The sequence below is a fragment of the Aedes albopictus genome, chromosome 2 (genome assembly GCF_035046485.1).
Source record: "Aedes albopictus strain Foshan chromosome 2, AalbF5, whole genome shotgun sequence".
In the NCBI taxonomy this organism is placed as follows: domain Eukaryota; kingdom Metazoa; phylum Arthropoda; class Insecta; order Diptera; family Culicidae; genus Aedes; species Aedes albopictus.
The window spans coordinates 115,003,379-115,026,345 of NC_085137.1; the positions used below are offsets into that span (position 1 = coordinate 115,003,379).

General features: G+C 40.5%; 1 protein-coding gene across 4 annotated transcripts in view; it reads left to right on the plus strand.

The window, feature by feature from the left end:
- LOC109419906 (tyrosine-protein kinase hopscotch) overlaps window positions 1-22,967 on the plus strand; it is a 103,709-nt gene that overhangs the window by 76,102 nt on the left and 4,640 nt on the right. For all 4 annotated transcript variants that reach the window (XM_029853034.2, XM_029853032.2, XM_029853033.2 and 1 more), the window contains exons 7-13: window positions 10,392-10,505; window positions 10,631-10,923; window positions 10,987-11,114; window positions 17,350-17,995; window positions 18,115-18,222; window positions 18,286-18,860; window positions 18,923-19,260. In XM_029853034.2, coding sequence (XP_029708894.2) covers window positions 10,392-10,505; window positions 10,631-10,923; window positions 10,987-11,114; window positions 17,350-17,995; window positions 18,115-18,222; window positions 18,286-18,860; window positions 18,923-19,260 — 2,202 coding nt within the window. The remainder of the gene's footprint in view (window positions 1-10,391; window positions 10,506-10,630; window positions 10,924-10,986; window positions 11,115-17,349; window positions 17,996-18,114; window positions 18,223-18,285; window positions 18,861-18,922; window positions 19,261-22,967) is intronic.

The window sequence follows — 22,967 nt, forward strand, 5'->3', positions numbered from 1 at the left end:
CGGCTCAGTTATGCCCATGAGGCGCCCGAGCCTTCCAAATAAACGAATAAGTAAAAAAAAAAAAAAAATTATTATTATTATTATTATGATAAAATGGAAAGAGCTCACCAATAAACATCCTTCGAAGTGTCCAGTGCGTATGTGCACCAGCATCTTCCACTAACTGGCCTCTTCTCCGACATCACACTGAACCGCTACAACTACACACGGGTACGACGATGTGGACATTCAAATTGACGACGACGACGACGCAGCCGGTCCGATTAAAAATAGAGGCTTTTTCACTTTGCCTCAAAAATCACTCTAAACCGCCCCGTACGAAGATGATCACAGCCAAATCTGCGACGACGACGACGCGGCAGGCCAAAATGAAAAAAATGGCCTCTTCACTTTGCCTCCAAAATCACGAAGATGAGCACAGTCAAATAGACGACGACGACGGACGATCCGAATGAAAACGCGGCCTGTACACTTTGCCTCCAAAAACTCACTCCCTAATTTACAGCTCTATTGTCCACTAAGGCAGTGCGTGAGCGATTCCAATTGGAAGCTGTACATACACTTTGGACAGCGCCTAAATATATTCTATTTCTAATTGTACTACATCGAACTGGTGGCCGTTGCGCTGCTTTCACTTTCTACCCTATCATGGTAGAATGATGAGCACGAGGATGTTGATGTGTGGCTGTTGGTTGTTCCTGTTTCCAGTCCGATTGGGAGTCCACTATGGGTTGCCGTTCGCCGATGTCCAAGTATCCGGGTTCATTTGAACCATGGGTCAGTGTCAGCTGTTCTCAGGGGGAAAGAGCAACTGACGAAAGTGCCGGGGAAGCAACGGACGAAAGTGAAGATTTCTGTGAAGCAGCACAATTCGCTTGGTTACATAACTTGTAGGTGTCATATGATAGATTTACAATACTGTGTTGAAATTGGTGGCAAGGGAAACGGATTTTTTTCAGTCCGTTTGTAGTTCTAGCGATGGCTCTGAATACACTTGTATACATGAGATATAAATGTAGAGAAGAGAGCTTAGAGGAATCAAGTAGAAATAAACAAAGTAGGAAGACAAGGGACGATCAAGTCGTCGAATTCAGGACCTTCTACTATGAAGGGGTAGCCATTAGATCACCAAGATCGTCTCAGCCTAGTGATAAACTAGGAGTTTCAGTTTAGGATGTCAAAAATTTGCTCCCTATGATATCTTTCAAGAAAGCTTCATAAAGCCCACGTAGTCGAATTCTGACCACAGTTACTATTCTAGCGATACCTTTAGAATAGCGTGCTGGACTGCAAGCCCGTGCACAAGGGAGGGGTTTTGGGTTTTTTTTTTTTTTTCCTTCTAAACCATAGGGGGATAAATCTGCTCATCAGACACCCTAACAGGAAGGTTAGGGTAGTGTGGGGATGAGGCCGTCTTCTACAATGCCGGTAGAAGCCAGGACTACTCTCTCCTCGACCCACTAAAACACATTCCTATGGTCGCCAAACCCTACGTCTCTCCGGAACCACCAAGAAGGTATTGCTTCAGAGAGGGGCTAGTGCATATCGCACCCTCAAGGTTAGCTGCCGTAGCCTAGCAGCAACGAACATCGATGACTCGCACTGGAGAGTCCATCACGATAGCATGCTGGCGCTTAGCCAGTTTCCCGAGTGGTCCTCGCCACTCCCTTTGTCCTCGGAAGGCGGGCAGGGTCAACCCCGCCCGCGCCCTACTGCTGAGCGGACATCAAGAACTGATGCCCACATGCAACCCGATCTGACCTGCTGAAGGCAAGGGTATCACTACCCTTCAGGCCTTATCAGCTGCATCCGTAGGTTGCAGACAGCAGGGTCTCACCTACCCCGACCCTTGCCGGGGACCCCTTTCCAACCGCGGGCTCAGATCCAACCCAGTAGACTGACGCCACGACAGCACCGCTACCGGGACTTCCTCTCCGCGGCCACTTAATCGCTGTAAGGGTCGATCTCGACCGCAGGGCACCGGTATGACCTACGAAGCCGACTTCGAACCCCTGGACCACCTCTTGTACTGCATCTGGACTAGCCATTCTCCGAGTCCACGCGCCACCTCCTTTGTAGCTCCCAGACGATATGGGTGATAGCCGTTGAAACGGCATTCCAGCTAATCTCATCCCTACACATTCTCTGGACCAAGTTGTCCGGAGTTGTGTCCTCCCCGCATGTGGCAAGCATGCGGTCACGCATTGTGCGAAAACGCGGGCACACGAACAAAACGTGTTCCGCCGTTTCCTCTAAACCATTGCACACTGGGCATTCGGGAGAATCTGCATGCCCGAAACGGTGTAGATACTGTCGGAAGCAACCATGACCTGTAAGGACCTGTTTCAGGTGGAATGAAACTTCCCCATGGCGCCTATTAATCCAACTATCTACCCTCGGTATCAACCTATGGGTCCACCTTCCTTTGGTGGAACTGTCCCACGCGCGCTGCCATTTGACCATAGAGGCCATCCTGACAGTCTTGCGTATGCCTCTTGTGCCGCGCATTTCGAAGCACTCCATATCCTCACTGATAAGAATGCTGATGGGCACCATACCAGTAATGACACAGAGAGCGTCGTGTGACACGGTACGGTACGCGCTTGCAACCCTCAGACACATAAGCCTGTAAGTACTTTCCAGCTTCCGTCGGTAGCCGGTTCAGTACTTAGCGCGGTACCCCACGCCGGGCCGCCATACCTAAGTATGGACGTAGCAACACTAGCCAGAAGCTTGCGCTTACTGGCGTACACCGCTGAGCTATTGGACATCATCCGGGACAGTGCCGCAATAGCTGTGGAGGCTCTTTTACAGGCATAATCGACGTGGCTACCGAAGGTAAGCTTATCGTCGATCATCACGCCCAAGTGCTTGACAGAGCGCTTCGACAGGATAGTGCACTCTCCTACACTGATCTCCGTCTGCTGCGCCGACTGCATGTTGTTAACAACCGTCACCTCTGTCTTGTGGTGAGCCAGCTCCAGTTTTCTGGACCGCATCCACGCCTCCACAACCTTGATCGAGTGGTCGGTAGTCAACTTCACCTCCTCGATCGTTTCACCGTAGACTTCGAGCGTAATATCGTCGGCAAATCCGGGGGTTAAAACCCTCTTTTTGTTGATGCTCCATACACAAGGCGCCTCTCCTCCTTTGCCAAAATTAGGAAAAACCCTCCCTTGTCGCCTTTTCTGTGCCTGCTGGGCTGTTACAGCTGACACGGATTTAGCTTTTTTTCGCGGGCTTTGCGCAAATATTGCTTTTTTACTTGAATTAACTAGGATTCACAGTTTGAATGTAGTACTTAAATAACTTCTGCAAGAAATATGGTAATAATGAAACTTTCAAATATTTTGAAATAACTTCAACCCTTATGGCAAACAATACAACGAAAAAAAAAATGTCATCAATATCTTATCCGGCGTTCTTCATAGATTAGATGAATTTGATTACTTTTATTAGATTTTTATAGAATATGAAATCTGAAAAGCTAAAGATAAGTCATGAACTCTCGCCAAAAGCCATTAGCTTACTTTACGAAATGAATAGCTTCCAGGATGTCCCTTGCAATTTCTTCCGTGATTTCTTACAGAACTTCCTGGGATTCCTTTGAGATTTTTTCCCGTGATTAGACTTTGAATTCATCCTGGGATGTTGTAGGAAACTTTTTAGGGAAAACTTCTCGAAATTATTCTTGGTATTTGTCTAACGCCTTCCGGGACAGAACTCGCCCCCCCTTACCACCATCTCTTCGAAGTTCTCTCTGGATTTGTTCCAGATTCTTGCGGGAATTCCAACGAGGATATCATTCAGATTGTGTGGATATTTTTCTTATAACATCTCTTTCTGAGGTAATACCAAGAGAAACTTTAGTTAACCTTTCGGAACACGCGCCTGTTCGTAGCTGAAACGTCTCCGCGCTCGCGCTATTTATGACATGCGAGATTTTTGTCAGTGTCGAACTTTTAACAACAGCGCGCGTCCTGAAGGGTTAAGGGTTAAAACACATGCGAGTTCTCTATCAGAGGATGTAACATTCACGAATGTGCTATTCAGAGACATTCTTTCACGCATGATAAAGGTATCGAGTGCTTTTGTTTGTAGTCAAATCTCAGCTGAACTTTATGTCCGTCATTAAACGGTCATCTTCACTCAATTTAGCTTGAGAACCCTTTAGGAGGGTTCGGCACTTTTATTGAGTGGACTTGCAACTGTAAGGGAAATTTGCTATCATTTAGCCTTTGGAAGAAAATCAGGGCGGAACTTTAAAAAAAAAAAACACTAAGAAGCTGCAATAGGGTGGCCCTATTTCAATAATGAAATCTCAATACTTTTCCTCACTTTGCCTAGAGTATATCTTTTTTAACAAGCGTCGTATCTCTTTGCGGTCTTTGACAAAGTTGTTTGGCATATAGTCATCTACAATAATACCAAAGGATTGTGAACTTTTAGTAGCTACGCCGTCTTTATTCTTGAAACGGGTTTATTATTTACCCAGCGTTTCGGCACTTAGGCGTAGCGACTAAAAGTTCACAGTTAAGATTTTCAGTCGATCCACACAAGTAATACCAAAGGATTTTATCAGTAAACGGTTACAGCGTCACCTAGCGGCAAAAATCGAAAACTTAAAAATTCTGCAAACATTTGACCTTGTTTTCCCATACAAACGCACTTTGAGCGCCCCCTTAGACTCAATCGATTTTGTTCAAATTTTGAACGTACAGTGTATCAAACAATTGTCCGTACAGCGATTTTTTCGTCAATTTTATATATTCAAATGTTTATAACTTTTTTATACGTCAATTAAAAATGCTGAAATTTTGACCAATCATAAACCATATACTGAAGCTCCATTGGTAAAATTTTGATTGAGATTGAAAAAGTTTTCTGAAAGTTTTAGATATTTTAGTAAAACTTAAAAGATTTTTAACGAATTTTTAAAACATTATATCTCAATATGTACTTGACGAAACTTTTTAATTTTTTGTTGTGTTACAGCTTATATATAAGGCTTTCATATGCAGCTGCGTTTAAGGTTTTATATTCACTACGAAAAATATGAAAAATCTGTATGTGTTCTGAGTACTTTTTTGGAAATTTATCGTATTTTGACAAAAAAAAGTGCTAAGTGTTTCCAACTTTTTAAAACTTTCTCAATATAAAATTTTTATACGGGACTTACTAAACTACTAAAGTATCGCTGAAAAAATCAGTAGGATTTCAAATAAAAATCTGAAGAAAATTATAAATGAATTCCTGAAAGAATTTTTGAAAAAAAAAACTGATATATTTTAGGAATCCATAGATGAATTTTCTGAAGAATTTCCAGGAGTACCTGATACCTAAATGAACACCTGGAAATCCCTGGTAGGATACCTTACAAAACCTCTTAAGATATTTTTGAAAAAGAAATCCTAGAGCAATCCCTTAATTAAAATCTTGGACAATTATTTTAATGAATTCCCAGAGGAATCCATTGAGAAATTTGTAGAGGTACGCTTGGAGCGAACCCTGGAGAATGTCTTCCAGCTTTTCCGCAAGAATCCTTATACGAATTTCTGAAAGACTATGTAGAAAAGTTTCTGAAGGAATCCTTGTCGGATTTTCTAAGAGTGTCTTACGATATCATTGAAGAAATTCCTGGAACAGAAACACCTTGAACGTATACCTTAAGGAATGTGAAGGAATCTTGGGAATTTCCATAACAATCTGTTGTAGAATTTCTAAAGCAATTCGTAGAGAAAATTCTTCAGAAAGCTTCTGAGAAAATTTTCTAGGGGTTCTGATTTTTTTATTTTAATATGTATCCATGAATCATTTTCTCAGTACATCCATGGAGTATTTTTGAGAAAGTTCATGGAAGGTTTCCTAGATGAATGCTTCGAAAAATTTCTGATTTCACCATTTAAAAAATTGGAGAAATTCGTAGAGTAAAGTAGGGCAAAAGTTCAAGTGGGGCTGCTACGAACATACATGACTTTTTGCTGATATCTCAGTTGAATGGTGATTGATCGGCTGTGCGAATCTCGGCAAAAGAATGTCAATTATCCGAGCTCAACTGAGTGTGCACCCTAGGATGGATTTCAGCAAGGGTCCATAAAAGAATCATTTTCGGAGATATTTGTAGAGAAAACTATGGAGGAAAACCTGCAGATATTTCTGAAGAAATTATTATTCAAATTTAGAATAAAAGCCATGGGAGATTTTCCGAAAGAATTCCTCGATCAATGTGAAGGAGCCCCTAGGGCAGTTTCTATAGTAATTTTTGTGGAAAATTCCCGAATCGACCTAACATTTTTAAGAGCCCCTGGAGGAATTTCTAGTGATATTACAAGAAGATTTTCTGACATAAATTGTGAAACTTCTGGAAGAATCCCTAGTGGAATTTCTGGAGAAATTGGAAGTTTCCAGGAAATTTCAAGGAAACACTGCGGTGTGCCCACTGTGCTGCTAATAAAACAAAACAAAAAGCCTTTCGTCGGATCATGAATCGGTAATAATTTAATGACTTTTTTAGCAAGCATCTAATCGTTTTGCGGTCTTCGAAGGAGAGATTCATAGATGATTTCTCTACAAGAAGCGTTGGTCGGTTTGAATTAGGGAGACAAGGGGCGACCTCTGGGATTTTTTGTCTGAAAGTGTAATTTTCCCATAGTAAATACTATGCAAACTTTGAAACGCTTGCGCTACATTATAGTTTCAACGATTGCGATGAAATTTTGTACAGTTCATATGGGACCTTAATAAATAGAATCCAAAAAGTCGACTGGAGCGAGACTTTGATGTTCGTTCCATACTATTGACCATCGCCGTCCCCTGAACACGAAGAACTGATCTCGATTCCACTAACGCACATGGTTTGCTCCTCTTCACAATCCAATTCTCATTGTGATGAAGTTATAAGGTGACTATATGGCAGTGAACGTATGTATTGATGTTTTACATGCATACATAATTCCAAATATGTACTAGACTTTACAAATACTGGTTGAGTGAGAAATGGACATAGATGGAGTGGAATTGGTAAGGAAGTTACACTTCCTCTCGGTGAGACTCGAACTCACCACTATTAATCACTACCCAGTCAACCAGTGATCGTATAAGATGTTGCATAAGATGATGAAGTGGAGGCAATATGCGTACATTTTACATGCGCCTAAATGGAGGCATGTACGCATATGGCCTCCACTTTATCATCTTATGCAACATATTATACGATTACTGGTTGTCTGGGTAGACAGGCATGGTAGCACTACACCACGAGAAGGATCGAAGATGGAGTGATTCACCTGAATACAAATTCAACTCAAAGTTACGCATCTACGTAACACATCTACGCATCTATTGTCTATGTATTATTATTACTATATATTTAAGACACTTTACCACTTAAGTGGCATTCGTGTCTACCTTGTCTATGTATGTATGTAAAGGCTTGCAAGAACACAATTTCCGAGTGAAATTAACTTACTTGAGAAGAAGGTTTATGGTTACCAATAATTTTCTAAGATGGGTAAAACTCATAACAGAGCAAACCTACATAAGATTTGAGAGATAGATGCTGTGATTGGAAATACCTTGTTTTTTCATTAAATTAAAAGAAAGCTGCTCCAATAATCCATGAATTCAGCTAATAGCAGCCTTAAATAGATCCGTAGTTCATCTGTGCAATATAAAAATAACGTGGGGTTATAAACTCTCAAAAGGCTCAATAACTACTAATATTCGGTTTGGTGTTTGCTCGGGTTTACCTACCACTAATCTTCAAGGAAAATCATTCTTCAAAGTCAAGCTAACACCTAGCCATTAATTCCAAAACTACAGTGACCCCACACCGTTGAATCACCCACAGTTTATGAATCAGCTGGCTTTAAATAACAAAATCAGAAGGTAATTTGTCACAAAACATCTAAAAAGTATTTTTGCTAGACAAACCCTTGTGTATATCGAACGTCACAACAGTTGTTACAGCGCGGAATCTGATATTGTTTCCGAAATCAACAAAAATTGTCGGCTTGATTTTTATGCTGTCATTGTTGCCATTTTTTAGTCGCTTTTGTAAGACACACGGCTGTTGTTGATAAGAAAAAAATGACAATTTAGACGATTCTGTACAGCTTTTTGAGGAAAAATCGAACAGTAACCTACTGTAACATGATGAATCAGCATGTTTATGAAGGCAAAGTGTTGTGGAATGACGATTTCACATAAAAATGGAAGAAAACATCTGATTCATAAATTGTGGGGAAAAAACGGGTATGGCACAATTTATGAATCAGGTGAAAATCTGCTGAACTTTTGCATTTTTGAATTATATTCACCAGGTTTTCTATTTTTGTAAGAAATGCTCAGCATCTTATAGAACCTGGATCGATTTCGACAGATTCGATGCCATTTTGTATGATGTTATCGCTCCTGGACACTTGATAAAGAGCGTATCAGGAACGAATATTGATCTAAAGCACAGGATTTTGTTTATTTTAGGGCTACGCTGATTAAAATATGTGTGATGAGATAGTACAAAACAAAATTTGAAAACATGTTGGTAGCAAGGATGCTTTAACTCACCTGACAATCTTTAAATTCATTTGTCTGTAACCCAATTCAGAAGCTTGTTACTACAATGTGATGTTCGGCAAACTTGTAGGGCAGTGTTTTCCCACCAATTATCACCAAGGACATCATGTTATAACTCCCATATCTATGGCGTGACAACGCTAGGATTACCTACTCATCCTAAATGATCGCAAAATTCAATCGTTTAGTAACAGTTGGAGGTAGGCTCAGTGTACCAGTTATGGCTATAGTACCTCAAATTCGCCATAGTTGATTTTCAACCTTTAAAGATACAAATCAACTAGAAAAAATTCGTGAAAAACAGACCACGATCACAAAAGATGATTGCAATCATTCAAACTTCACAATTTGCTCAAATTATGGTAGAAATAAATCATTTTCCTTAACTTTTTGGCCTCCTTGCACCCTATTTCGCCATAGTGTACCAGTTATGGCAAATCCCATAAGGAATGCATGTAAATAGTGCGAAGTGGAACCCAAATTAACAAATGTGTCCATAACTGGTACAGGGTTCCTATCATTGGCACACGCCGTAATAAATACTAAAAGTGGTTTTGGTTCCGTTTTAATATTTTTTCTGTGAAGTATGAAAACTTATCAATCATTTGACTTATTGCATGCATTCGTCGGTCTTCTTCTTATTTTTGTAGAAATAGTTTTTCTTAGGTAGTGCGATAACTGGTACAGGCACCCTACCAACACTTTCACGCCGTAAATATAAAAGTTATAATATGGCGTCCTTGGAGATAATTGTAAGATAAACACTACCTCACAAGTTTGACGAACATCACATCGTAGTAACAAGCTTCTGAACTGAGTTATAGACGCTTAAATTAAATGATTGCCAGGTGAGTGAAAGCATCCTTGGTTGGTGGCCTCAACTTGGGTCTAAAAAAGATTTTCGATGAAATCACCGCCTTATTCATTTGAACCTTTTCTGATGCTATATAACACCAATAGAGAATATCAAGCAGCGATGAAAAACGCTTCTTGATCCCGATCTTCAATAATTGACTATAAATAGTCTTTAACCCTCTTTAATACCAGTTTTGCGATACCTTTTAGTGCATGTATAGTTGCATAGTTGTAAAATTGCCCATGCAAATCGAATGTGAGAATACTATGTTGCAGTTTTGTTCATTTTAAAAGTAGACACACCTGTCTGAAATTGATTCAGATTTTTGGCAGATGTCTATTATGTGTTCTGAGATGATGGTTCTACTGCCATTGAGGTGTATGGTGTCATGAGCTTTAAGAAATTTGCCAAAATTTCGATGATTCATAAATAGTGTCTCAACTGATTCATATCTGTGGGCAAGTATTCTGCTGATTCATAAACTGTGGTTTCCGGCGTTCTTCGAGAAAGTCAAAATTTTAACATTTTTCATTAAATTCAACGAACAAAGTGTTCATGAATTAGAAGTATAGACATAATCCTACTGTTTGGTTTTGACTACATTGAAATATATGGTTCATTTTCTTTTGTATTATTATTTTTATGATGCAAAAACCTTTAGATGATTCATACGTGTGGGGTCAGTGTACTTTTCAGTAGGTAGCCTTTACTATTGAATGGATGATAGGTGACTTATTGGGAAAGAGCTTATCTTCATCGCCGACTCGAAAGTTTGTCAATGAATGAAAGAATTTCGCAACAATGTTCTACTACCAACCGCCTTAGAAATAGTACTTTTTTTACTACTATCGTAACCTCCTCTGACGTATCTATTCATTCATAACTATAACGATATCCCGCCACCGTACGCTCGGATCGTAAAACAAGATTTATGAGCCCTTATTCCCATTTATGCTTTCAGAGGAAAGTACTCCTACCGGAAAATAGCGGAGAAGAATAGCAGTGTCGGTGCTAATATTGTTCGTCAATGCGAAAACCACTACGACACGTACTACGTGGACATTTTGGAGCGCGAGTAAGTATCCAAGATGATGACGATCGATTTCGAGGTGATTCACCAGGTGATGTGTTGTCAAGCGATCGTCATCCACTCCGTTTTATGACCATCGCGTCATTTTATCACCCACCACCCTCCTCTAGGAACCAAATGAAAACTTATAAGCTCACCTACGCGGAGAATCGATGGCATGTGCATCGCGGCCCCAGCGAAGTGACGGCGTACGACGAACTGCTCGACGCACTGCGCAATCTGAATCCGAAAATCAAGAATCTGTACCGACTGTCGCCGACGGAGCACGACAAGGCGCCGAATCTCCTGCTGTGCCAGCCCGAGAACGACATGACATCGAAGAAGCTGCTCCGGGACGCCGGCGAAATGCAACAGGTCCGGCCGCAGATTGTCAACGCAGCCAAGGAGCTGGCGATCAAGCGAAGTGAGTGGATGGAGGTTGGTGTGTTTTATAATTCAGATAACTGAAAGTTGTATTTCTTTGTAGATGCGTTGAAGAATGAAGGCGATGGGTTCTTCGAAAAGACAAGAGCTGAATTATTTCTTCCGAATAATACCAAAATGGAAGTGACGTTGAAGCTGCTGAAGAACGACAAAAAGGACGAACATTTGAGTGTGAGTAAAAATAGCATTATTTAATCATTTTAGTGGCCCAAACTGGAAACTAGTATTTGGATACAGCTTCCTTGGTTTAAGGTCAATCTGAACGGATGCTTTTGGATTACTCGACGTTTCGCCTGCTTCATTTGGCCTTTATCAAGTGTAAAATCAGTCAACCGCTAGCACTTACTGTAAACTTTAAGTGGCTACGCAGTCTCGATTCTTAAAACGAGTTAATTATTTACTCAACGTTTCGGCACTTAGAGTTGGTGCCTTCATCAGGGGGAAAATAATGTTCACGTTTTATCTCATTTTTACAACATCAAATTCAATATAAAAGTGAATTAACAATATTTCTCCATACACGGTTCATTGCTGTCGTTCTCTATCCTCGGTCACGCCCGATGCTCGCCAAGACACGCTCCAGCTGATCCGCCCATCGTGCTCCCTGCGCTTCACGCCTTCTTGCATCAACTGGATCAGTCACGAATACCAACTATGCAGGGTTGTCTTCCAACATTCTTGCAACATGCCCTGTCCACCGTATCCTTCCGGCTTCTGGATGCTGAGTTCACCGTGAAGTGCAGCGATCTCTTGGTTCATCCTTCCCCTGCACCCCGCCGAAGATCGTCCTTAGCACGCGTCGCTCAAAAATTCCGAGTGCTTGCAAGTCCTCCTCGAGCATGATCCATGTCTCGTGTCCGCAGAGGCCCACCGGTCTTATCAGCGTCTTGTACATGGTGCGTGGGTGAATCTTTTTAGGCCACAGCTTCTTCTGCAGCCCATAGTAGGCTCGACTACCACTGATGGTGCGCCTTCGTATCGTATTTCACTGATAGCTTTGTTGTCAGCTATCAGTAAGTATCCGAGGTTCTCCACCATCTGGAAGGTATCCTCGTCTATCGTCAGATTACTATAAAATGCTCCTGAAGAAGTTCCTGGGAAAATCCCTGAGGGAGATGCTGAAGGAAACCCTAACTTATGAAGGAATTCCAAAAAGAATCCCTAGGAGTTCCTGAGATACTGCCGTTTTAAGCATATCTGTACCATGTTGTTTTTCTACGCATACTGTCCCACTGCTCTAACTTAAGTTCTATCTTAAAATTAATGTCAGAAAGATGCCTCACGTGATCATGAAATATTTATGTGTGATCAAAATGGATAAAATATCAAATTAACTTCAAATCGCTCTGTTACTGAGAAAAACACGGCTAGAATGCAAAACAACATGGGACAGATATGCTTAGAAGGGCAGGATAGGTCTTTAAGAATTCTAGAAGAAATTTCTGCAGGAATTTCGTAAGAGTTCCTGATGAACCCTCCGAAAGAGTTCATGGAAAAATTCCTGTAGGATTCCTGAAGGTCCCCTAAAAATATCCTGAAAAAATCCTCGAAGCACTTCATGATACATCCTCAAAGAAACTCCTGGAGAAACCCCTGAAGGATTACTAGAGGTGTACCTCAAGAAAGTAAAAAAAAAAAACCTTAAGGAACACCAGGTGAAATCCCTCGAAGAATTCTGGGAGGAATTTTTGAAGGAATTCCTGAACTGTTTCTTGAGAAATTCCTGGACGAATCCTAGAAGGAGTCCCTGAATGAGGAATTCCTACAAAAGGATTCGAGGAGAAATTCCTAGTTCTTGAAGACGTTCTTAAAGAAATCCCAGAAGGAGTTCCTGAAGAAATTTCTCCAACAGTTCCAAAAGAAATCCCTCAAAAAATTCCAGGAAAAATCATTGACGAAACTTCCAGAGAAATTCCTAAAATAATTCCTGGATAAATCACTGAAGGAGTTTCTGGAGGAATCCTTAAAGTTTATGAAGAAATCTTTCAAGCAATTCCTTGAAAAAATCCACACAAGAATCAAGGTGCAATCTCTGAATGAATTCCTCGGGAAATGTTTGGAGGAGTACCTGGACAATTCCATGGTGAAGTTCCTTAAGAACTTCCTGATGAAGTTCCTGAAAAATTCACTGAAGCAGTTTATGGATAAATGCTCGATGAAGTTCCTAGCGAAATATTTCCATAAATTCCTGAAGTCTCAAAGATTTCCACGAAAATCTCTGAAGAAATTCCAAAAGGCATTCCTACAGGAATTGCCGTAGAATTGAAGGAGAAATTATTGAAGCAGTGCCCGGAGGAATTTATGAAGAAATCCCTCAAGGAATTCCAGGAAAATCCCACAAAGAATTCTAGGATAAATTCACGAAGAGTTCCTGGAGAAATCTTTCTAGATGTCCCAAGATAAATCTCTGAAGAAGTTCCTTGAAAATTCCCTAATCGAGTTCCCGACGAAATTTCCGAAGGAATTTGAGTAGAAATTCATGAAGAAGTTTCCGGAGAAACATCCCTAGCAATTGCAAAGGTTACAAGGAAAATCCCTAAAGCAAATTCTGGAGAAATTCAAGAAGAATTTTTCTAAGAAGCACTGGAGAAATCACTGAAGATTTGTATGATGGAATCCTTTAAAAATCCCACAAAGAAATCTAGGTACCTGAAGAAATAACTGCAGAAATTCCTGAAGAGCTCATGTAAAAATCCCTGAAAAAGTCCATGGAAAAATATCTGAAGGATCTGGAGGAATCCATGAAGAAGTTCCTGAAGAAAGCCGTCATGGAATTCCAGAAGAAACCCATTAAGAAATTCAAGGGAAATTCTTAAAGAAATTCCTGAAGAAATACCAAAAGAGTTCCTGCAGAAATACCTGAAGAAATTCCCGGAGAAATCCTGCTATAAGTTCCAGTAGGAATCCTTCAAGGAACTTAAAGAGATATTCTTCAAAGAGTTTCAGGACAAATCTCTTAAAGAATTCCTAGAAAATCTGAAGGTACTGCTTATGCTCGATTAGCAAATGTATGGACCAATAATCCGATTATTGCGGTACCGGAAAATTTCAAGAACACCATATGCTGCTATAGTCCGGCAGCTTAAAATGCATGACTATTTAATAAAAATAGAGTCTACCTCAAGGAGTTGGTTAGAGATTCCTTATTAAATTGCTCCAGGAATTCCTTTAGAAATTTCTCCAGAAATTCTCCAAGATATTCATCCCAGCATTTCACCGAGCCATTCCTTTAAAAAATTCAGTTCCCGCAGAAATTTCATCAACGATGGCAGAAGAGTTCCTCTAGCAAATTCTTCAGAAGTTTCATCAAAGATTACTCCAGCTATTTTTTTTTTTTCAATAATTCCTTCAGAGATTCTTCGGAAGTTCCTTCGAGTATTCATCCAGAAATTTCTCCAGCGATTCCTTCCGAAATTCAGATTTTTTTGTACGAATTCTTTCTGAAATTTTAAATAGAGCTCTACAAGAAGTTCCTTTCTCCGGAGATATTTTCAGACATTACTTCAGAAATTCCTCTAGAAAGTTCTCAAGATTTCTTCTAGAAGTTCTTCTTGGGGCTTTCTCAGAAGCTCTTCAAATTACACTATAAGCTCCTCTTAGGATTCATTAGGACCTTTCTTCAGGGATTTTCTCGGGGACCCTTCAGAGATTCTTTCAGAAATTCCTTCAACAATTTTTTCTGATTTGTTTCAAATTCCTGCTGGACTTGCTCCGAAAATTCCTCTAGCGATTATTCGAGAAAATGTTTCAGAGACTTTTGTCCACTCATATCTTCATAAGTTTTGAAAGAAATTGTTTTAAGAACTCTTCCAGAAGTATATCCAGCTGTTCTTTCAGGGTATGCTTCAAAACATCCTTAAACTATCGCTTCAGATATTCATTTGGGAATTTATTCCAGAACTCCTCCAATACCGTTGCCTGCAGTTTTTTCTCGGATTCCTAAAAAAAATATTTCAAAAATTTCTCCATTTCGGGTTCTCTTCAGAAATTCCTCAAGAGTGTCCCTTAGAAATCTCTTTAGGGATTTTTTTTCCAAATCTTTCCTGTATTCCTTCAAAAATTTCTTATATTTTTTTTTTTGAGGAATTTTTCCAGAGCGATCTAAAGGGTTTCCTCCAGAAACTCCTCAAAAGATTAATTTAGATTTTTTTCACATATTTTTTTTCTAGGAATTTCTTTAGAGCCATCCCAAGGAGTTCTACGGGGTATGGTTGGATTTACGTAAAATTTGGTATATTCGGCTTTCAGTCACAGAAAATCGTTGAAATAATCAATAGATCATTGTCAACATTTCGATCCTGTGGTTGGGATCTTCATCAGGGCTCGTTGTGAATCAACTTGTTTGAGATTTGTACTGTTCACACGGTGGAATATCGCTTTTTGTTTTGCACCGCATTTGTTTCATTGGACCCTAGCAGTTCGATTGAAATGGTGGGTGGGTAAACAGTTCGTGTCACAACACTTGGCACATTGGGAATACTTCTGTTCGTGCTGGCCGAGATGGAATTACTCTTCCAGGTATTTCCTCGAGACTCCTGCAAAAATTAATTCAAAGATTTTTTGAGAAAATTTATTTAGATAATTTTGTTCAGATTTTTTTCATAAAATTAGGAAAAAATTTGGAATATTCAGAAGTATCTCCAGGAATAACTTTAAAAAATCCCTCAAGGAATCCTTGGAAAAATTCTCCAGTATTTGAAGTATCATGATGTATTTCTGTAAAATCCGTGAATGGTATTTCTAAAGGGACAGGAGAAGTAGTACCAAAAAGAAATCTTTTAGAAATTCCACAGAGAAACAGATGTCACACTCTACTTGCACTGTATCGATCACCTTTTTAACGGTGAATTCAAATATTCGGTAGTTGGTCAACTGGTGCACGGCGCTTAAATCGTTTTTACTCCTGTTTGACGTTTGCTTACTACCGTCATCTAGTGGTTGCACGGCCAAGCACAGCATGAATTGTATTGGGCGGTTACGTTTTCGTGACGATGTTTTTGACTGATATTTGTTCCAAGAGTTACGTATGTTTCTCTGTGGAAATTCCTTCAGTAGCCCCTGACAAAATTTTCCAATGCATTCCTGGAGGAGCCGTTGGAAGATTTTTTTGAAAAAGCTCTAGATAAATTTCTGAAAAAAATGTCCATGAATTTCTGAAGAAATCCCGTATTGACATTCATGATAAAAACAATCCAAAACTACTGAAAGAGCCTCTGGAAATATTTCTGGAGGAATTCTTAAGAAGTTTCAGAAAAAACCGTAGAGGAACTTTTAATAAAGCCTTTAAGGAAATTTAAAAAAAAAATCTTATGTCTAATTTCTAAATAAATCTCTGGAGATATTCTTTGAGCAAATCCATGGAGGAATATCTGAACGAATCCCAGGAAAATTCTCAAAAAAACTCTGAAAAAAAAAATCCTTGAGTAATACCTGGAAAAACTGCTTGAGAAGCCCTTGGTGGAATTGCTTCAGGATTTTTTTGGAAATATTAAACAGCATTCCCGGAAGAATCCCTAATTAAAATGCAAGAGTTTTCTGAAAGAAGGCTGGGAGGAAGTGATGAAAGTTTTTTGAAAGGAAATCGTGGAAGAATGTCTCGAGAAACACTTAAGCTTCTATAAATTACAATAGAAAAATCTCGCGACAAATTTCCAAAGCAATTTGTGAAGTAGTTTCTAGCAAAGATTTCTTGAGAAAGTCCTGAAGGTATCGTAAGAAGAAAACCTGGCTAGACTATCCGAATGGTTTTCCGAAAAAAAATCCCAAAGAACTTTCTAAAATAATCACTCTCCAAAACGTTCATGAACGTGTAATATATCTAATGCAATGTAATGTAACATATTTTACGGCACCTCGTGAATTTGAATGTTCACAATACAAAACAGCAGCGAGTAACCCAAACAAAGAACGAAAAATAAAGCAAAGCAAAACAAAGCAAACACATCGTAGTTGCTACTCCGTTATTGACCAGAACAATCGAAGTTGCACAGAGAACCAATGAATGATGCTTGGGACTAGCTACACACACTCAATGTGCACAATTCGAGAGTTCAACATTTGAAAGTCAATAACGGCGCCGGCCACGTCCTTACGATCATCGGGAAAGGGAAGGAATGTTAGTTCGACAACCGCATCCCCACAGTTGTCTCGGGAAGGAGTATTTGTTAGTGGGGTAGGGTAAGGTGTGGATCTTGGAGCCACCTTTGGTAGGGGATATGATCCACAAACCATATAAAAATACACGTCGCGGTCCTCATCACGGTTATTATTTATTTGCTCGCGATGACCACCTCTCACAATATTAAGGGTATTACACATACTGTAACGATCGTTTAATATGTTGCATGCTTCATAACATTACCTTTTTACATTGAATCTCACAAATGCTTCGCATTTCCATTCACAGGATTTCCTCCAGTTGGCGGACTTTTGGGCGAGTATAGACTGTCGAAACATCATAAAACTGTACGGTGTAACGTTGTTCAAACCCGTTGCCATGGTGCTCGAAAGCTCCCGGGACAGTCCTCTGGATGAGTTCCTGCGACAACATCGGAAGATTTCCTTTTCGTCGCTTATCGATGTGGCCCACTCGCTGGCCTGTGCTCTCTATTACCTGCAGGAGAAGGGACTCGTGCATGGACGGATACGATGTTCCTCGATGTTAGTGACGGCGTACGAGCGGAGTGAGAACCGCTTGATAGGCAAACTGGGTGATCCGGGACTGCGCCAGCAGCATCAATACACGGAGCAGGATTTGCTGTGGATACCGATCGAGTACCACGATCTGGGACAAAGTGATGTGCAATTGTTGAAACGGGACCTCAGGGCGGATATCTGGGCCTGTTCGACGACTTTGTGGGAAATTTTTAGCCGTGGCAAAGGGCTTACGCCGCGGAATGTTAAGCAGTTTATTGCTTCCGGTCGGAGATTGGAAGCACCAGCCGAGTGCAAACACATAAAGGAGATCTACCAGTGCATGTTCTACGGGTGGGCGGTGGATCCAGACAAGAGGTTCGCACCGCAGATGATCATTTCGAAATTGGTGCAAGCAAGTAAGTATTTGAAAAACCTTTCGTTTTTTCTTTGTTACATGGTATCGTTGAATACGGATCCACATAATCGAAGTGTTTAGTAAGCATTAAACTAACACACATTTGTATTTTCATTGTAGAACAAAGAAAACATTATTGTGAGATACCCCAAACGGGTATACTGAACGGAACAACGAATTCAGCCAACGGCTCTTACTCACATCAGAGTATAAATTCTTTCGAAACAGGTATTTGAAGCTACTGACTGCTATCACCCAACAAAAACTCACACTCCATTTCTCAACCCCCAGATTCTACCCTCCTAAACTCGCGAACGGACGTATCCAATTCGTCGTACGTAAGCAACGGCAGCGACGGCGATGCCGGTAGTAACGCTTCGAGTGAATGCAGCTCTCAGCCGCTCATCTCCAACGGTGGTTCTAGTCATTACAGCACCGGTTCGCACAGTGGCTGGGGACAGGCCCAGGCGGAGAACTTCCTGTACGACTGTCCGGACTTTATCGAGCTTTCGAATGGGTCGAAGGTGATATTCCAAGGGGAGCTGGGTCAGGGCCACTACGGCAAAGTATACTGCGGATGCATCGATGACGGCGTGAACCAAATACAGGTCGCCCTGAAGACCATCTATCCGATCAGTCCGCTGGATGCGGAGATAGCAAAGACTGACTTCAAGCGGGAGGTGTCCATCATGAAAAAGCTCAATCATCGGAACATCGTGAAGCTGATAGACTTTATCGACGAGATCGACAAGCTGGTTGTGATTATGGAGTTCATGGAGAAGGGCTCGCTGCTAGATTTTGTCAGCTACAACAGGCACAATCTGACGAAGCTGAATTTGCTACGGTTTTCCAAGGATATTGCTAATGTGAGATAGCTTTGTTGGAATTATCCCTTTTGAGTTTTATTGTAATCGATTTTTTACCCTAGGGAATGAACCATCTATTCGAGAAGAAAATCATCCATCGGGATCTGGCGGCACGGAACATCCTGGTCCAGAGTATGGACTGTGTGAAAATCTCCGACTTTGGATTGGCTCAGGTCACGGACGGTGGCAATTACTACGTAGCGCAGAATAACCGGGATTTGCCCATCAAGTGGTACTCGCCGGAGACGCTGAAGACCATGAAGTACTCCTTCAAGTCGGACGTGTGGTCCTTTGGGGTGACACTGTTCGAGATGTTCACGTACGGGGAGACGCCTTTCCCGGAGTTGGAAATTCGAGATGCGGGGCAGTTGTTCGATTTGCTGACGATTCAAAGAATCAGGTGAGTAGCGTTGAAGATAGGAAGTCGTTAGGTAGGGTGACGAAGGGTATTATCGGCAGGTTTGTTCTCTTCGTCATGGGGGATTTTTGTGGGCCAAATTGTCTGAAATTTGGGCATATAACTCAGCTTGATTGGGAAGGATTTGGGGCCAACTCTGAGTTCAAAAAGTTTCAAAAAACCCCCCATGACGAAGAGAACAAAACTGCCGAAAATACACAATTTCTCCTATATCAGGTATATACCCAAAAATATGTACCTATTTTCAAAATAACTCGGAATGACTTCTGCGCAATCGAAACCTACGCTTCCGTCACTCTTCTGTGACATGTGTGTTGCTTGAAAATTTCTGGGGAAATCCTTACACAAAATTTGGAAGGAGATCCTTGGTAAAATTGCCGAAGGAATCCTAGGATGAGTCTTAAAATAATTGTTGGAGGAAACCCTTTCCCGAAGAAATACGTCTTGTTCTGTACCGAATTTTCGAACCCTCTAAGCAGAATACCCTATTCGAATGAGTTTTTTTTTGTTTTTTTTTTTTAACTGTATTAACGAGATTTCTAGCCCTAGGCTAGTTCATCTCGGGACCCACACTTTACTTCCCTTCCGAAGGAAGAACTCACATTTTGCGAGTTTGTCGGGAGTGGGATTCGATCCCAGGTCCTCGGCGTGATGGTCAAGTGTTCTAACCATCACACCAGGTTCGCTCCACTATTCGAATGAGTGTAATCAGTTTTGTACCTTTTAATGCCGCCCTATTTTGCTTATCCTTTGACAGATACGCGTATTTCGACTACCACTTGTAATCTCCTTCAGTGTTGGTAAGCAAAATAAGGCGGAATTTAAAGTTACAAAACTGATTACACTCATTCGAATTATGAAGGAGTTCCTTGACAATTTTTTGGAAGAATCCCTGAAGGATTTTCTAAAGGAACACCCGCAAATATCCTAAAACAATGTCTGGAGAAGTTCCGAGTCGGACATCGTCCTGTCGATGGGCAACGTCGAGCCCGAAACCGGTCGACTTAAAAGGTAAATTAAAACATCTTTAATTTTTTTGTAAGAACTATAAGTGTTATGTATTGTCTCGCGCCGCGTGTTTTGTGTAATTGTGAAAGTACTCCTGGATGACTTCTCGGAGAATTTCCTGGCTCCTGTATGCTGCCCCCAATCGCAAAACAGTCTCATATGAATAGGAAACCCAGCAAAGATGGGACTGTTATGCGAGTGGCGGCAGTATGCATCCATTTAAAATTATCTTAAAGAATTCCAATACAAATCGCTGGAGGAATTCTCCTAGAAATCCTTGAAGTAACTCCAAAAAAAAACTCCATGTAATCCTGGAAGATCCTGAAAGATCATGGAAGGAATTCTGAAATTTCTGAAGGAATCCCAGATTAAATTTTTGAAGAGATCCCGAGAGGAATTCTTGAAGGAATCACTAGAGGAATTCCTGGAGTGATTCCTGAAAGAACTCTCGGAGCAATATCTGGAGGAATTCTTGGAGAAATTCATGGAGGAATTCCTGGATGAATTCCTGCAAGAATGTCTGAAGGAATCCTTGGATGAACTTTCAAATGAAGTATACTTGAAAGAACCGATAGGAGCTCCTGCAGATATTCCTGGAAGAATCCCTAGAGGAATTCTGGGAGGATCCCTTGGAGACATTTCTGAAGCAATCTCTCGAAGAATTCTTGAAGAAACTCCAAGTGAAATGTCTGGAGAAATTCTTGCAGGAATCCCAGGAGGAATTTCTGGAAGAATACCTGGACTATTTTCCGGAGACAATCCTGGATAAATTCCTGGAGAAAACCCTGAAATAATTTTTGGAGAAATCCTTGGATGAATTACTGGAGGAATCTTTTGAGGAATTCTGGAAGGAATCCTTGGAAGTATTTTCGGACCAATACCTGGAGGAATTCCTAAAAGAATTCCTGGAGGAATTCCTGAAAGAATTCTCGGAAGAATTCCGGGTGGAATTCCCGGAGGAATCCCGGGAGGAATTTCTGAAAGTATACCTGGAGCAGTCATTGAAGCAATTTCTGCGGGAATCCTGGAGGATTCCCTGAAACAATTCAGGGACTTTTTCAAAAATCCCTGTTAGAACTCCTTCGAAAACTCTTTCAGGAATACTTCCCACAATCATCCATATATTTTTTCATAGAAATTCCTTAATAAAAATCTTCCATAGCTTCGTTAAAAAAAAACTCTTCAGTGAATAATTCACAAAGTCTGCTGGAGATCCGGTTTGAAAAGCCTTCAATGATGCCTAGCATTATTCCATCATAGAGTCTTCCACTATTTTCTTCTAGAGCTCCTGTAGAGAATCTCCCATTTATCGTTTCCAAAATTGCTGCATGGATTCCTTTATAAAATTCTTCAGAAATTTCTCTCAGAATATCTCTTACGGATTCTTTAATCCAGAGGTCCTTGAGAAAACGTTATTTTCATTGCTTCATAAATTTCTCAATGAATTTGTTCGGAAATTTCTCCATACGTTTCATCAGAAAGAAGAAATCCAAGAGGAACTTCTGGAACTTCTTTCAAATTGCTGGTAGAACTCCTGGAGGCATTCCTAGGGAAATCCCTAGAGGAAATCTTGGAGGAATCTCTAGAGGGACTATGGGAAATTTTTGGAGAAATTTCTGAAAAAAATCTTGAGAATGTCCATCCCTAGAAGAATTTCTGGAGGAATTCCTGGAGGAATCCTTGGAGAATTTCTGGAGAAATCCCTGAGGCAATTCCTGGAGGAATCACTGCAGCAATTCCTAAAGGAATGCTTGGAAGAATTCCTGGAGGAATGTCCATGGAGGGTTTTTTGGAGGAACCTCTAGAGAATTTTTTGGATGAATCCTTGGGGAATTTCGGGAGGAATCTCTGAAGCAATTCCTAAAAAAATGCTTCGTAGAATCTCAGGTGAAATCCCTGGGAGAATCCCTAGAGCAATCCCTGGAAAAAAAATCCTGGAGAAATCTCTGGATGAATCTCAAGAGGAATTCCTGGAGGAAGCCCTGCTTAAATCACCGGAGGAATACCTGGATAAATCTTGCAGGAATTCATAAAGGAATTCCAGGTTTTTTGCTCTTAGTAAGACGTTTGTTTGAATAAAATAATAGTATAAATTTGAGAATTTTAAGCTACATCCTATAGCAGCATATGGTTCTAGGAAGTCCTTCTCTTTCCCTGATGGAAATGGTTCCGGCATATTCGGAAAATTTAGCATGTTGGTATTTCATGAATAAAAATCACAAAATTTAGTCATTTAACCAAGCTTTTTATTTGGTAAAATTCTGCCCCCTACCCCCTCTGGTTACGCCCATGAGAAATCCCACAAGCTTATTCTGAATTAATCAGAAATTTTCCCAGGGATTTGTTAGAAAATCATTTAAAGTTTCCTTAAGAACTTTTTTCCGGGATATTTTCAGAAAAGATTTCAAAAGCTTCAGGGAGCCTTTTGGAAATTTGATCTTTTCGTCAGAATTTTGCCCAAAGATTCTAACACTGATTCTTAAAAAAAATCCTACAGGAGTTCTTTAAGAAATTCGTTCAAAGATTCTACTTGATATTCATTAAGAAAATGGAAATTTTTCAAAAAATCTTCTAGGTTTTTTTTTCAGTAAATCTTCCAATAATTTCTTCAGGGATTCCCTTGGTCATTTCTGTAAGTATTCTTTTGAAAATCTCCTAAGAAAAACCTTCGTGGATTCTTT